We start from the raw sequence: 14826 nt of genomic DNA, 5'->3' as shown, positions 1-14826 counted from the left end.
CACCCCACACACAATTTATAAATTTTCACCTATATATAGCCTTGAACAACTGCAAGTAAGTCTGCCTGTAAGTCAGAACAATGTATATGTCCCATTTCTAACAAACTAACGATGGTCTAAAACTAAATGTTACACTTCCACTGCCCTCTAATACACACACACACACACACACACACTCCTCTCTGTTCCGTGTTTCTAGTTTATAGCCTGATTACCTGTAGGCAAGCCTGGCTCACATACAGTCTAATTCACTTTGTGTCCCACCTTTCCCTGTATCTTACAGCCATTCAGTAGCAGAGTCCTACATATTCTAACATCACTGTCTCTCATATCCATTGCTTCTTTCACTTAGCACTGCAGATATATTTACATGCATGGAACCCGAACTTTCACTTAGTCCCAACCACAATAAACTCATTAGTACAACCCTTGCTGTCTCAAATTCATTTCCAATACTGACAGCAGTGCGACCTTGCCAAAATGTGTGACCCATCAGGTCATTTCACTGGTGGGAGATCTTGGATGGCTCTAAGCAAAAAATCTGCAGAAGAAAAGGCCAACTGCCACTGTCTATTTTCACAGCCATTTACATACAATCTCGACCCAATGTGCATTTTCTACTTTTGCTCCTTAAACACTACCCACTTACTCTTCTCCTTTGCTCTGGAAAATGTTCAAGTTGCCATTATTGAATATCTATGTGCCACTGTGTATGTGGCCTGATCACGCTTTGTTCTTAAGAAAGAATTATTATTCTTTGAAACATGACTTGAAATCTTAATGACTCTTAAGGTTCTACTTGAATCATGGTCAACTATGATATAAATTAGCTATATACCTGAAAGTCTACAATACTAGGATTATAAACTCCTTTGGGTCGGCAGTCTCACTCATCTTTGTATTACACATAAGCATCTAACAAGACAAAGGCATCCCTTCAAAACCTTTCAAAAATGAGCCTACACTGTGAAAGGATTTAAATGATGATAGTAAGATCGTTTATTAAAAAACGTATCTTGGGGGTGCCTGGGTGGCTCAGTTGGTTGAGCGACTGCCTTCGGCTCAGGTCATGATCCTGGAGTCCCTGGATCGAGTCCCGCATCGGGCTCCCTGCTCGGCAGGGAGTCTGCTTCTCCCTCTGACCCTCCCCCCTCTCATGTGCTTGCTCTCTCTCATTCTCTCTCTCACATAAATAAATAAAAAATCTTTAAAAAAAAAACAAAAAAAAAACGTATCTTGGGGCACCTGGGTGGTGTAATCGGTTGAGCCTCTGCCTCTTGATTTCGGCTTGGGTCCTGATCTCAGGGTTGTGAGATCAAGCCTTGCATCAGGCTCTGCACTGGGCATGGAGCCTGCTTAGGATTCTCTCTCTCTCCCTCTGCCCCTCCTCTCTCTCACTTGCTCTCTAAAATAAATAAATCTTTTTAAAAAATTGAATCTTTGGGGTGCCTGGGTGGCTCAGTCGGTTAAGCATCCGATTCTTGATTTCAGCTCAGGTCATGATCTCAGGGTCATGAGATTGAGCCCCACATCGGGCTATGCTCTGGGTGTACAGGCTGCTTAAGATTCTCTCTCTGTCCCCCTTTCCCTCTGCTCCTACCCTAACGCCCTGCCCGTGCATGCTCTCTCTCTCTCTCTCTCAAAAAAAAAAAAAAAGCATCTTTAACTGATTTGATTTCTAAAATATATACTTTCCATTTCAGAAAACATGAAGATAGGGGTTTTTTGTTAATATGTTGAGAAGAGAAATACTGAAGTGTTGCATTCTTAATCATTAAGAAAACATATGGGAACAATTAAGACAAGAAGCACTTATGATGAGTGTTTTATCCAAATGTAAATCACATGTTTAGTCTAGCAAAAATCAAGGTAAATTTATGTTTAGAGGCTAAACTGGCAGAAATGAAAATATTTTAATTATGTGCATTATGACATTTTTCATGTATACATAAAATTGGTAGTAAAGATAACATTAAATTATTTGCATATTTCAGCGCTTATACAAAAACAGTGTAAGGGTTTATAAAAGTATCATTAAATTACTTAATTCAGTATATCATCATGAAGCAGTGACAACAGGATATAGAGACATGACCCTATGCTCGAATCGCCAAAGACCCACACCACCCCACAGGACTCCAACCACCCCCACGGGGGATTCCCACCCCTGTGGCGCTCTCCTCACCTACCTCCACAAATTTTAAGTCTAGGTTGTCCAATTTCAGCTCTCCAGAAACACAGAGAAATTAAAGCCTTAAACTTATCTGGCAACTAGTTACAAGTAGGTAGAAGAAAACTGATCAAACAAAGAAGGCAGAATTCCACAAAATTAGAGATTTGAAGTTGACAGTGGAGAAAGGTGGCAGATTTACTCTGAAAGGATGTGCTGGGCACACACTCCATGGCAGAGTAGACAGTGATGGGAAGGACATGACCCTAGCCTTCAAGGACCTCACAGTCTGAAGGAAAAACTGTAACTACCCAAACAGGCATCATATCTGTGCTCCCTGCCGCAGTGGAAACACGGGGCTGGGTGTGCAGGTGGTGATCTACTGATTCAGGAAAGGGAAGGGAAGCCGAGACCAGGCAGTCAGGTGTATGTGTGTGTGTGGGGGGTCATTCTCCAAACGTGTGTGCAGGAAGGGCTGAGTGAAGGGGAGCCAGACTGGTGAAGGGAAGCAGGGAGGCACTGTTCTCCCCACTGCCAGTAAAGAGAGCGAAAGAACTCTGGTGCCAAAGGATCACAGAGGGCTGGGGAAGTTCACGGAGATAGGTGGATGAGATAAATTCAGATGAAGTATTGTTCCACTGCCATAAAAGAGGGTTTTCTCCTATCAGTTTGTATACATTGTTTCTAAGGGACAAGGCTGATTTGCTTTAGCGCTTGAGTGTACTTACAGAACTTTTCTAGAGGTGACATACCCTGACTGTGTATGGGCACCAGCTGAGGCGCTGGGGGTGGGGGAGGCTGTGGTAACGCAGCCGGCTGGGTGGTCGCAGGACTAAGCACAGCAGTAAACAAGTCTTCGACATCCTTCCCTCCAAGCTCTGTGAGACAGAATTACAGTGACAGTAAGATTAAAATAAAAGACTATCAGAGCCAAAGTAGATAGAATGCCATTTTCATAAACTCGAAATACAGAACACAAATACCTGGAATTTTATATAACTTTCCAAGAATTGCTCCTAGGATAAAATAAAGAAACACAAATATTAACAACTACCATTTCAACGTACTGACACAAAATAGCATTTGACACAGAAATGATCAGAAGAGAAGTTAAATTATAAAGAAGCATGCAGAAATCTTTGAAAATCATATTTACTCATGTCTTTTAGAAAGCCTAGATGTAGGGCAAATATTTTACCATCTGTGACCATTTTGTCTAGCTCAGGACTGAGGATTCCATCTAGCTGCTCTTCACTTAATGGTCGTGAACTCGGATTGACACTTGGCTGAGGCAAAGAGGACGGATCATCAGCGACAGGACCAATATCTATTCCAGCTAGAGGAGCAAAGTAAACAGATTACAAGTGAATTCTGAATATTCATGTAAAATGCACAGCACTATTTACTTTCATTAATACACAACAATATGATTAAAATAGAGCAATGAAAAGTTTGTAATTATAAATTAATCATGGTTCTTATATCAATTTGAATAGTCAATCAGTAAAAATCAGGCACAATGTATTTGTAAACTTAGGTGCCACTTAAAGTTATGTTTTAATCGAAGTAAATACATTTCCTGAGGAATAGAAGAACACACCTGGTTCTAAACTTCCACAAAAATAAGCACATCATTAATATAGTAATCTATAAGAAGATTCAATATACAGTATTTAAGGTGTAAGTGATTGCTTTAGCTTGGAAAACAGTGGTTTCCAATGTACAGTTCAACTATCACCTATGGTGTGTGACAAAGGAGGGAGAGACTTTCACATAAATTAATGAAATGCTGTAAAATTCTCAATGTTTAGTAAACATTATCCTTTTGTGAATAATTTCAACTACAGATCATATTTTGGAAATACTCTGTAGTCACAAAACAAGATACAGATTATGTTTATAATGTAACATGGTTTATTTCATACAAATTGGTTTTCAGGCAAAAATCACATTTAACAGTGGTCTATCATCTACTTTATCATGCTCTCTCAATATTACTACTACTAAAAACTAAAATTTAGTCTGCCCTTATATGATCTTGTATTAGGAACTAACTCTATAACATGTGGGTAATATTATAAATTACATATTAAGAAGAATAAAATCATTCACTTAAAAAAAAAAACTACTGATAAAGTCATCCAAAGCACAGCACAGCGGTACCATGCTTTAGCTGCACGCACAAAGGGAAAAGCAAGTACGGATTAGTGACAAGTTAGCGCTGTAACAATATGCATGCACCTACAGGTTGTTTCAGCTGAAATCACTATAAAAAAAGACTACTTCTAGTCAGCCGTCATCCATTGCTCAGTTTCTTACCAAATGGAAAAGGTGAGCTCTCAACCTGGAAAGTGCATAAATCAAGACCTATAAGACCCAAACCAAATAAAATGGATGATTACCACAGGGGTGGGAAGTGAGGAGCAATGCAAACAAAAGAAGAAACAAGATACAGCAAGACTGTAGGGCAACAAAGCCTTAAGTTTGATGCAATTAGAAAGACAACAGAAATTAACTTGCTATTTCCTCTCCTAAAGCAGAAAAGCTGAGGTAGATCAAATAAAATGATGAGTTCTTTGACAAAGCCAAAACAAACTTTCTTTCGGTTTCAGAGAAAAGACTAAACTTGTTCCATACACACACACACACACACACACACACACACACACCTCATCGTTATCATAAAACAGACACTAGACAAATATAGACATATATACCTGAATGATCAACTGATTTTGCAAGGTCATCTGAAATTATTCCAAGAATGTCATCATCTGTGTTTAAGACTTCAGAAATATCAGCTAAGGGGTCATCAGTCGTACCTAAGCATAGCAAGTATATTTTTAAAGTCTCAATATTGTCCTAGACATTAAGTTCTAAAACACACTCACTCATTCAACCATTCACTAAACATCTAGACTACCGGAGATGCTGAGTTAAGCGCTAGAATCATAAGATTATTACTTCTAAAGTAAGGAATTTTTCAAAGAAAACACACACCAATGTTTTGAATAACAAAACATTAAAAATTAAGACTATTTTTGTTTTGTGACTGTTCATTAACAATAAAATAAAATTTAAAATAAAGACCAATAAGAGAAATAAAGGCAATAAAAGTGAAATAGAATGCTATAAGAAAGCAAAAAAAAAATGCATTAAGAAAGTGGCATCTCTAAAAGTGACATCTAGAAAATAAAATACAGAAGATAAATATCAAAGTCAAATGCATTATTCAGAAATTCCTTGTAAAATATAAAGTAGGTACCATCTAGTTAGATGCCCAGTTCCAACTTTGATCTTAATACTGATTAATCATTCACTCAACTTATTCAAAAAATATTTCAGTACCCACAGAATTATGTCTATGGGTTATGTTAACAGGCTTTGTTCCAGCCACTGAGAATTCAGAATAACTACAACAACGTGCATGCCTACTTTGTTTACTTTCTCAGAGAGGTTAGCAAATAAATGACTGCAGTGTAAGTGCTAGAAAGGTAACAATAAGGACAAAGGATTAAGAATAAGAGGTGGAGATGATAAAGTATTAGATAAAGTCGTCAGGGAAGACCTTTTAAAGGACATGACCAAGGATAAATGTAAATGAAATAAGGGAGTAATATGCAAAAAGATGGAGAGAACACTCCAGGCAAAGGGAAAAGCAGATGGAAAGACGGGAGCAGTTAGGGTTTTGCCAAGTGTGGTCAGTGTGGTTGACTGCAGTAATGAAGGGAAGGAGTGCTGGAAATAAAAGGCAGCTAAGTGAGATTACATATGGTTTTATAAGTCGTGGTGAAGACTGAGCTTTATACTGAAATATGAAGCAGCATGGGAACTTGTTGGAAGGCTGATGGCTAGAAGGGATAGGAGTGATATTTGAAAGGGAAAGCGCTGGCTTCCAGGTGTAGAACAGACTGGGGGAGGTGGGCGTGGGGAGTGTTGGCAGCAGGGGAGGCCTGGAGATCAGTCCAGAAGCTGCTGCTGTCTGAGAGGGGGCGACAGCGAGCACTCTGGGGCAGGCGGGAGAGCGGAGGTAAGACATGGTTGACTTTGGGCTACATTTTGAAGACAAAGACAAATTTGTGGATGTATCCACTGTGAAGTGTGAGATAATAGGGAGTCAAGGAGGACTCCAAAGTTGACTTCTGGACTCATCAGTAAGACAACAGGCTAGCTTTAATAATTATATTAGTCACTTAAGAAACATCTGCATTTTTTAATCTATGTCAACTGTGTTTTTACTTTAAAGGGGGGGAGACATAAAATACTCGTAAGATCCTAGATCAAATATCCCTATAAGACACAAATAGTCTTGTCCCATTAAACATATACTTCTCAAACAGAATCCATACATAAGAATACTATAATTTTTCAAACCAAAAACTAATGTAAATTAAGTGCCAAATATTTGTAAAGTTTTTAGAGAAATAAAATTACTTCAATAGTATATCTCTAGACACTTTAAGGGGAAAAAAAATCTGAATTCTTTCAGGCACTGTGTGTGTGTGTGTGTGTGTGTGTGTGTGTATTAAACCAATGGAATTCTACTACATAAATTACAACTAACATTTTTTCAAAAATGTTTTAAAAGTTCACCCCTACCTGAAGAAAGGGATTTTTCCATCTTACCAACAAATCATTAGAAATGATGTGATAGATTATACTGAATGAAATACAACAACAAGCTGCTACTTGAAAGTTTCCCTGTTAGAAAGGCCAGAGTAGTTCAGCTGCAGAGAATGTCCCATTTAGCCTGGGTATTGGAACAGGTGCTATTCTAGTCCTCCACATTCTGGCTTCACCACTGAACCATTCTCTGCAGCTTTGTGAGTTTATCAATGTTTTTCCTGCCACAATATGCCTTCTGTCCAACCTCAGTTCTCTTCCTTATAAAAACTCAAGTGCAAGTAAGTTCTAGTTAAGTTTTTAAATGGCTAGTCAAAATTTTCACAGTAAGATATCCTTCACAGTAAGATACTGTTTGAAGGATCCACAAGTCTTTTGCTATATATTAACAATATATTGACATGGATAAGAGCAGGTAAGCACTTAAAGCAACAGAATTTAAGTAAAAGTAAAATCATCTGCTAAGATAAACAAAAAGCATGGCCTTTAGATCAGTGTTTTCCCCATTGCCAACAATAACAAAGACTAGACATCTTGCATGTGTATAAGAGCAGGTAAGACTGCTTCTAATTATTTTGAGAAGTTAAAATAAAAGCCTATATGTCAATCCAGGGTAATGTCAAGTAAATGGAGCTGTAATATATCAAAAGTCATCTCTCAGTAAAAAGTCACCTTAAGATTATTTTACAAATTGAGTTTATAAAATTCACTGAGTTAAAAAAAGTAATCAATGGTAAAAAGGAAGCTTGTCAGAAAAACATTAATTTATAACTGATAGTAGATAAAAATCTAGACGTGGGGAAGAAACTCTGTGATCACAACTCCTACATACTGAACTAGTTAAACTCCTAGAGCCTTGTTGACATTAATACCACTTTATAAATGTATTAAGTTCTCGTACCTTTCCCTGATTCTAAACAGTCCCCACATTCACTATACCTAGGGTAGTGGTTCTCAATCAGGGGCGGTTTTGCAGGGGACAATTGGCAGTATCTGGAGATGCTCCTGATCATCATGACATGAGGAGAGAGATGCTGCCAAGTATCCCACAATGCACCACAGGGCCTCCCTCCAACAAAGGTGCATCTGGCCCAAACTGTAAGTAGTAGGAAACTGTGATCTAACACAATATATTTCACTGAATTAACACAGTCTGTCAGTGAGTTCCCAGCTATAGCATTCTTTTTTTCCCCCCTCTTTTGAATTTCTTTGGGTCATGTAATTAACAAAAATCTATCTCACTTAAGTCAAAGATTATTACATTTATTACTCACCGACTATGGCAAAATGAAACCTCCTTACATTATCCTTAGCATATTATAAACTGAACATTCTCCTCTGCAACCCTTAATTTTGGTGGCAGTTACATAGATAAATTTATTTGCCAAATCCTATAACCTGTCCACTCAAAATAGTTGCATTTACTGAATGCGTATTATACTTCAAAGAGGTTGACGTTTAAAATGCATGAGGCCAAACTAAAGCATTTCAAAGGTTTAATTACAAGCAATACAAATGTCATATGATAAAGAACGTATCTGTAAATTATTCCACATACCGTGAGTTCCAGGTTTTGCTGGAGTTGAGGATGAACTAAGTAGTGGATCTAAGGAAGGATCCAAGAAAGTTGTGTTCATGTTTGTTTTATATGAAAGCTGAGCTGTATCTTCTGATAGATTATCTAAACTTAGCTTGTTTTGTCTACTTGTATCTAGAAGATCCTTTCCAAAGAAAGCTTCCTAGATAAAGATAAGCACATATGAAAATGATTTAGTTATAAAATTCTAAAATGCTAACAGGTAATTCTTCCATTTTTGACAAGAAGGCAGAAATAACACAAAAACATAAGAATGTTACAGTTTTTTATAAATAGCATTAAAGTCTTCATGAGTCAAAGAAAAAGTGTCTTGCTAATCATGGTATTCAAGAATACAGAAATTGAATACAGAACTATATGAACAATATAGAAATAACCTGTCAATTGCTTTATACAGATTTCCCCTTATTTTAAAAGATTTTTTTGTCATTTTACTAGAGACAAATTATGCAAATAAAACCACATAATTATGTCAAATGCGTTTCTAGGAACTGCAATATAATAATCCAATAATTCCAGGAGATTAGGCAACAATTAAATTTAAAAACTGATAAATTTATAATACTATTGGCACTTTAATTCATATTATAAGAAAAACTAAGGCTTCATGAATATTATTAATATTTATAGATTACTTGCAGAGAATAGCACAAGGGTTTGATCTACAGCTTTAATATTTACATACTTCAGGTAGATTTAGTAACCTCCTATTGATTCACATAACCACATTAAAGACTTAACATGCTATAAATCTGAAAGAGGGTTTTTATAGTCATTTGAACCATACTATGTGTACAAAATTTACTACTATTAAAGGCTTTTGGCTTTTTATTCATTTACTCATATTAACATTTCTCTATTTCAATCTATTTCCTCTACCCTAGAGACCAGTGTTTCAAGCTGAGTTGCTTACAACTGGAGGATCTCTCCAAAACTTCTCAAGGATCAATAAGGAGGACAAAAGGAAGCCCTTGAGACCCCCCCCACCCCCAACCCAACAACCAGAGCAGAAGTTCTAGTTTATTTTCTGTATGGTGGTTCTGTCTAGAAAAAGGATCCTTTGCAGAGGACAATTTTGCAGAAACTCAACATTTAATATACTCTTGCCAAAGACACATATACAGAAAAGGTTCACCTTACATATTTTTATAATACCAAGTGAAAGCAGCTTCAATGTCTGTCAAAAGGCATTATGACTAAACAAATTACTGATACCCAAACTATAAAACACATCCATTTTTTTAAAAGGATCTAGAGCTATGCTGTCAAAGAAAAGCTTTAAAATACAGTATTAAAAGAAAGCAAGCTGAGTGTCCAACAAAACATCAAAAACAAACCGAGACTACTCTCACTATGCAAAAATAAATTATAAAACAAGTTCTGAAAAGATAAATACCAAACTGTGAACAATGCTAACTTCTGCAAAGGGATGGGGAAGGAGGTATGTGAAGTCCGACAGAGGTATGATATATTTGATTTGAAATTTTCACATTTTTTAAATGAACAAGCTGTTTCACTACAAAAAAGAAATTTGAAAATCAGCGAAGTTAGAGCACTGGGTAAAGTATGGTCTGCTTCTTAAGAGCGATGGTTTTATCATTAGGAAAGATACTGAATAGCAGAGCATCTTAGAACTTTAGAGATCATTTATTTCATGCCTTTGGTATAAGTCTGAGACCCTGATTAGCAAAACACTTTTTCTTTGACTCATGAAGACTTTAATGCTATTTATAAAAAACTGTAACATTCTTATTAATTTGATAGCTTTTTATTAACTTTATATAAGGGAATGGCTCCACATGGCTTCAGATTTGATAATGTGACTCCCAGAACAAACTGGGGATTTTAAATGTACTACCAGGGTTCCTAAGGTCACATAGCAGCACTAGGTCTTAGGAGACCACAAAATATTTCTATGGGGTAGATTATACAATTATTTATAGTTTATCCTGACACTGTTAAGATTAATAAAGAAAAACTGGAAAATGGCTACTGGGTTCCTGTGGGCTTTCATCACTATGTATTCCGTCAATCAGTGGGGGAAAATACAACGGCCACCACAAGATGCCCAAGAAACAGTAGCATTACAAAGGTTTCCTTCACGTCCCCCTGCCCAAAGAAAGGTTAGGTATTATTGATGTACACCAGAGGAAACAATCCAGCTCAACAGATTAAGATTATAGCGGTAATTAGGAAATCAGATCCACTACTTTTAAAGCTCTTTTCCAAAGTATAAAACGGTCAGTTTTCATATATTCATAAACAGCTAAAAAAGGCTTCCTAAATACATATTGCACTTTACAGAAGGTTCAATAGGAGGAGGCGGAGGTGGAGAAGCATGTTAGATATTCCCAAGAAAGGATTATTAAAAGAGAGGGGGAGGGGATGAGAGGAACCAAAAAGGATGCAATGAAAGATAATCTAAACAAGGGGGGTTATCTCCTGACCAATAAAATGACTATTATATGTTAAAAAGGGGGTACAGTTAAGATGAGTAGGTATTTCAAGGGAATCTGGGGAAAATAAAACATTTATTAAAGAAAGACAACATGTATGGCACAAGTTAAGTGATTTACACACATAGTTCCTGTTCAATCTCTCAACATTTCTGGGGCACAGAGATGGTGAGCAGAATGAGATCACAACGCTAACTGGTAGCAGAGTGGTATTCAAACCCAAGACTCCAACCTTAAAGACTCAACTCTAAAATGGACACTGCCCTTAAGGTATTAGCTGTCTAATAAAAATTTACACTCATGTACATTACTACATAAAACTACACTTAAAAGTTTTATTAAACATAGATGACTTGTTACTCAAATAAGCATTTGATTTTTATACTTCTAATTACCAAAAGAGAAAACTGAAGAAGCTGGATGTTAGCTAAATGGAAATGTATTTTTATTTATTTATTTTTAAAGATTTTTTTTATTTTTTATTTATGTGACAGAGAGAGAGAGAGAGAGAGACAGCAAGGGAGGGAACACAAGCAGGGGGGGTGGAGGAAGGAGAAGCAGGCTTCCCGCTGAGCGGGGAGGCCGATGCGGGGCTCGATCCCAGGACCCTGAGATCATGACCTGAGCCGAAGGCAGACGCTTAACGACTGAGCCACCCAGGCGCCTCAGAAATGTATTTTTAAACCAGTAAGAGCCAACTGGAAAAATTAGGGTAAAAAAATTAACTGCGATTCCAGCAATAAAGCAATAACTCTGTAGGCCATTATACTGTAGGAGGAACAGCCCAGATGGACACTCCATAATGGTCCGCTCCAATCCCACTTCCACACCTGAAGAGAGAGGACTAGCCCGGTCCTATCTCTAATATCGGGCCTTCTCCAGTACAACATCATGGGGTTTGGAACTCTTCTGTGACTTCATGCTTACAGATGAGCTAGAAAGATTTCTATTTTCATGCAGCCTATACCTAGTAAACAATGTCTTCATGTTGAGGGATGTTTTTCTGATGTATATTTTAGAAAACAAAAACAATTCTACTTAAAGCTTTGGTCACTGGCCTCTAAAAGTGGTAAATAATTATTAAAGCTATAACTTGGCTGCTAAAAAGGAATCTTTATTTAGTGAATATAATTACCCTGACCTGTATTGGCAAAGGGAGCTGTCCATGGGACATGGGTTTGGGGAGCACACAGGTGCAAATGGTTTACAAGAATGAGCTTTCCCTTGGGACGCCTGGGTGGCTCAGTCGGTTAAGCGGCTGCCTTCGGCTCAGGTCATGATTCCAGGGTCCTGGGATCAAGTCCCACATTGGGCTCCCTGCTCAGCGGGAAGTCTGCTTCTCCCTCTGCCTGCCACTCCCCCTGCTTGTGCTCTCTCTGACAAGGAAATAAATAAATAAAAATCTTTAAAAAAAAAAAGAATGAGCTTTCCCCAGTTCAAAATGTCCTTGTATGTCTTATGAAATATTTGGAAGTGAAAAACTGGGATTAAAAAAAAAACTTTATGAAAAGTATCAAGGCACAAAAAAGGTAAATGTTAATTTTTGTGGGCCTCTGAAAGGTGAAAGCACGAATTAAAACAAATGAAACATTAACAAAAATAACAAAACCATTTTCAAAAACTCAATACATTACATTTCTTTTGTTAATCAACTACACAATACAATGTAAAGCAAAGCATTACTTGTAAATAGGCAGGGAAAGTTTCTTCAAGCTTATTTTTCCGTTTTCGGTATCTCTTCTTTATTTTTTCAGTGTTTTCAGTAACAGAAACAGATTCATCAACTAGAGTATCTGGTAAGTGCTCACTCCAGCCTGAAAAAGTAATCACATTTATAAGTATGTGGTATTTAAAATTTTCAGACAAATCCACCCAAAGTAACTTTATAGCTTATCAACATATAATCAGATCCATATAAACAAACAAGGGGTTTTTCTTTTTTTCTCTCCAGTTTTATTGAGATATAACTGACATACAATACTGTGTAAATTTAACGTGTACAGCAGGACTTGACAAACAAGTTTTTCACAAAAAGATGTCAAAGCAAGTTTATTAGTAAGCTTTAATTATCATAAAAAATACACTGCATGTCTATCTAGTATCAATATCCATTTACTATTGTCTCTTAACGAGCATTTCCTTACTCGCAAAGCAGCAAATTGTTTTAACAACATTGTGTTAAAAATTAAAATAATGAAAATACACAATGCTCATGAGTCTGGGGGAAATGGCTACTCATATATATTACTAAAGGCAATTTAGCAGGAACAACCTTTTGGAGAGTTTCTCGGGCATAGCCAACAAAAGTCTTTTCAAAAATGTGTGTTCTTCAATTAAGCAATTCCAAGTTCAGGAATTTATTGCAAATTAGGTTTTTGTAGTACATATATATTGTAAACACATATTACTATCTACAAATATACTCATAAACATGCTATGAATACCCAATCTTAAAATCAATCAGAGAAATGGAAAGAAAACAAAATTTTGATCTATGAAATTAGCAAAGAAGTAAGTACACTATTTAAAGCAGATAGGTGAGCCATCAAACGACAGGCTCATATTCCCAAGGCAAATAGCACACCCCTTCTGAAAATCAATGCAGGCACTTTTGTTGCCAGAATATGTAAGCGGACTGACTCTTCTGAAAACTACAAATGGTGGATAAACATTCTTTAAACAATCTTTTTAAATGTAGAGTAATCTACCAGAAAATAAAGAATCCTCAAAGACCAAAAATTAAGTAAAACAGGAACCACAGAAAGAAATAAGCAAAGAACTAAGTAAAGCTCTCTGAAATTTTGCTAAAATCCAGTGACCTTGAGCTCCAATTTTCAGAGCGTCATGAGGAATGGGGACTAGAAGACAAAGTTTAAAGCCTCTCCCCTCAAGGCAGAGAGATTAACCAGAGGTGCCTCCTATAAAGGTGAGATCCTGAAGGATTCCATGCTCGGAGCTGGTTTAACAAGAAATACACCCTCCCAACCCCCACCTCCCCCATACATCATTCACCTCCCCCTCCCCCTCCCCACCACCAACAGCAAAGAAAACTGTTTGTCATCTTGTCATGGAATTTGGAGCTGGGTAGAAAGGCAAAAAGTGAAAATCTCCCCTGAGAGCTCATAAACTCAGTATAGCCCTAATGTGTAAGAAACCTGAATTTATAACACAGGTGGACCAAAAAACTTCAAGGCAAGAATTTAAGCTAAATCCTTTAAGCTAAAGAAGTCCTGGGGTAGTAGCTCCTCATGTTCCTGGCGTTAACAGATGCAGATATTCTCTGAAAGAAGCCACCTTCAATTCAGTCCTCAAAAAAGTTCAGAGAATGTTCTACAGAATATGAGCTCATGGTTTAAAAAAAAAAAATTTTAATATATTATGTGTATGTATGTATGTATCTCAGACAATAAATACAATGAAATGAGTCACTAGGAGAAGGGGCCAGGAGAGACACACAGGAGAATCACACGTGCAAAGGTGTTAATACTTCATACTGTGCATCACTTAGACACACAGAAGTAACAGAGCGCTGAGACGAGGGGGAGTGAGCTGTAAGGAGAAACTAGAAAGTGTTAAAATACTAAAAAGGCAACTCAGAAAAGGAAACAATGCATAATACAATAAACACTCAACAGATGACTCCGGATGCTGCAGATGAAGGATAAAATACTGACCTAACAGAACTAAAATTAGAGGACAGAATAGAGAAAGATGGAAAACACAAAACCAGTCTCATTGAACATGTCATTTCTTTGGGCTTCTTACAGCCATAATAAATCATATTAGAAATTCCTTTAAAACCATCTGGTGCTTCCTTTCAAAAACACAATTTGTAATTTTCATTAATTCACAGGTCAAAACCCCACCCCATAATAATGGAAGAACTCTAATCAGAGCACATCCTGAAAACATCTCTTTCCTTCACATCCTACAGAAAGCGTTTAAAATACATAAAGCATACAGATTGTGATCATACCCAC

The 14826-nt window shown here is 37.0% G+C and overlaps 1 protein-coding gene across 11 annotated transcripts in view; it reads right to left on the bottom strand.

Moving 5' to 3' along the window:
• KMT2C (lysine methyltransferase 2C) overlaps window positions 1-14826 on the bottom strand; it is a 195195-nt gene that overhangs the window by 51892 nt on the left and 128477 nt on the right. For 8 of the 11 annotated variants that reach the window (XM_032394303.1, XM_032394302.1, XM_032394300.1 and 5 more), the window contains 7 exons: window positions 12530-12660; window positions 8352-8532; window positions 4888-4992; window positions 4490-4537; window positions 3369-3506; window positions 3154-3186; window positions 2899-3048 (listed from right to left, as the gene is read on the bottom strand). In XM_032394303.1, coding sequence (XP_032250194.1) covers window positions 2899-3048; window positions 3154-3186; window positions 3369-3506; window positions 4490-4537; window positions 4888-4992; window positions 8352-8532; window positions 12530-12660 — 786 coding nt within the window. The remainder of the gene's footprint in view (window positions 1-2898; window positions 3049-3153; window positions 3187-3368; window positions 3507-4489; window positions 4538-4887; window positions 4993-8351; window positions 8533-12529; window positions 12661-14826) is intronic. The other 3 variants (XM_032394305.1, XM_032394306.1, XM_032394310.1) reach the window with 3 other exon arrangements.

Source organism: Phoca vitulina, unplaced genomic scaffold, assembly GCF_004348235.1.
Source record: "Phoca vitulina isolate PV1807 unplaced genomic scaffold, GSC_HSeal_1.0 scaffold80, whole genome shotgun sequence".
NCBI classification, from domain to species: domain Eukaryota; kingdom Metazoa; phylum Chordata; class Mammalia; order Carnivora; family Phocidae; genus Phoca; species Phoca vitulina.
Note: the sequence above shows the minus strand (reverse complement) of the source record. Positions and strands in the feature narration are given on the sequence as shown.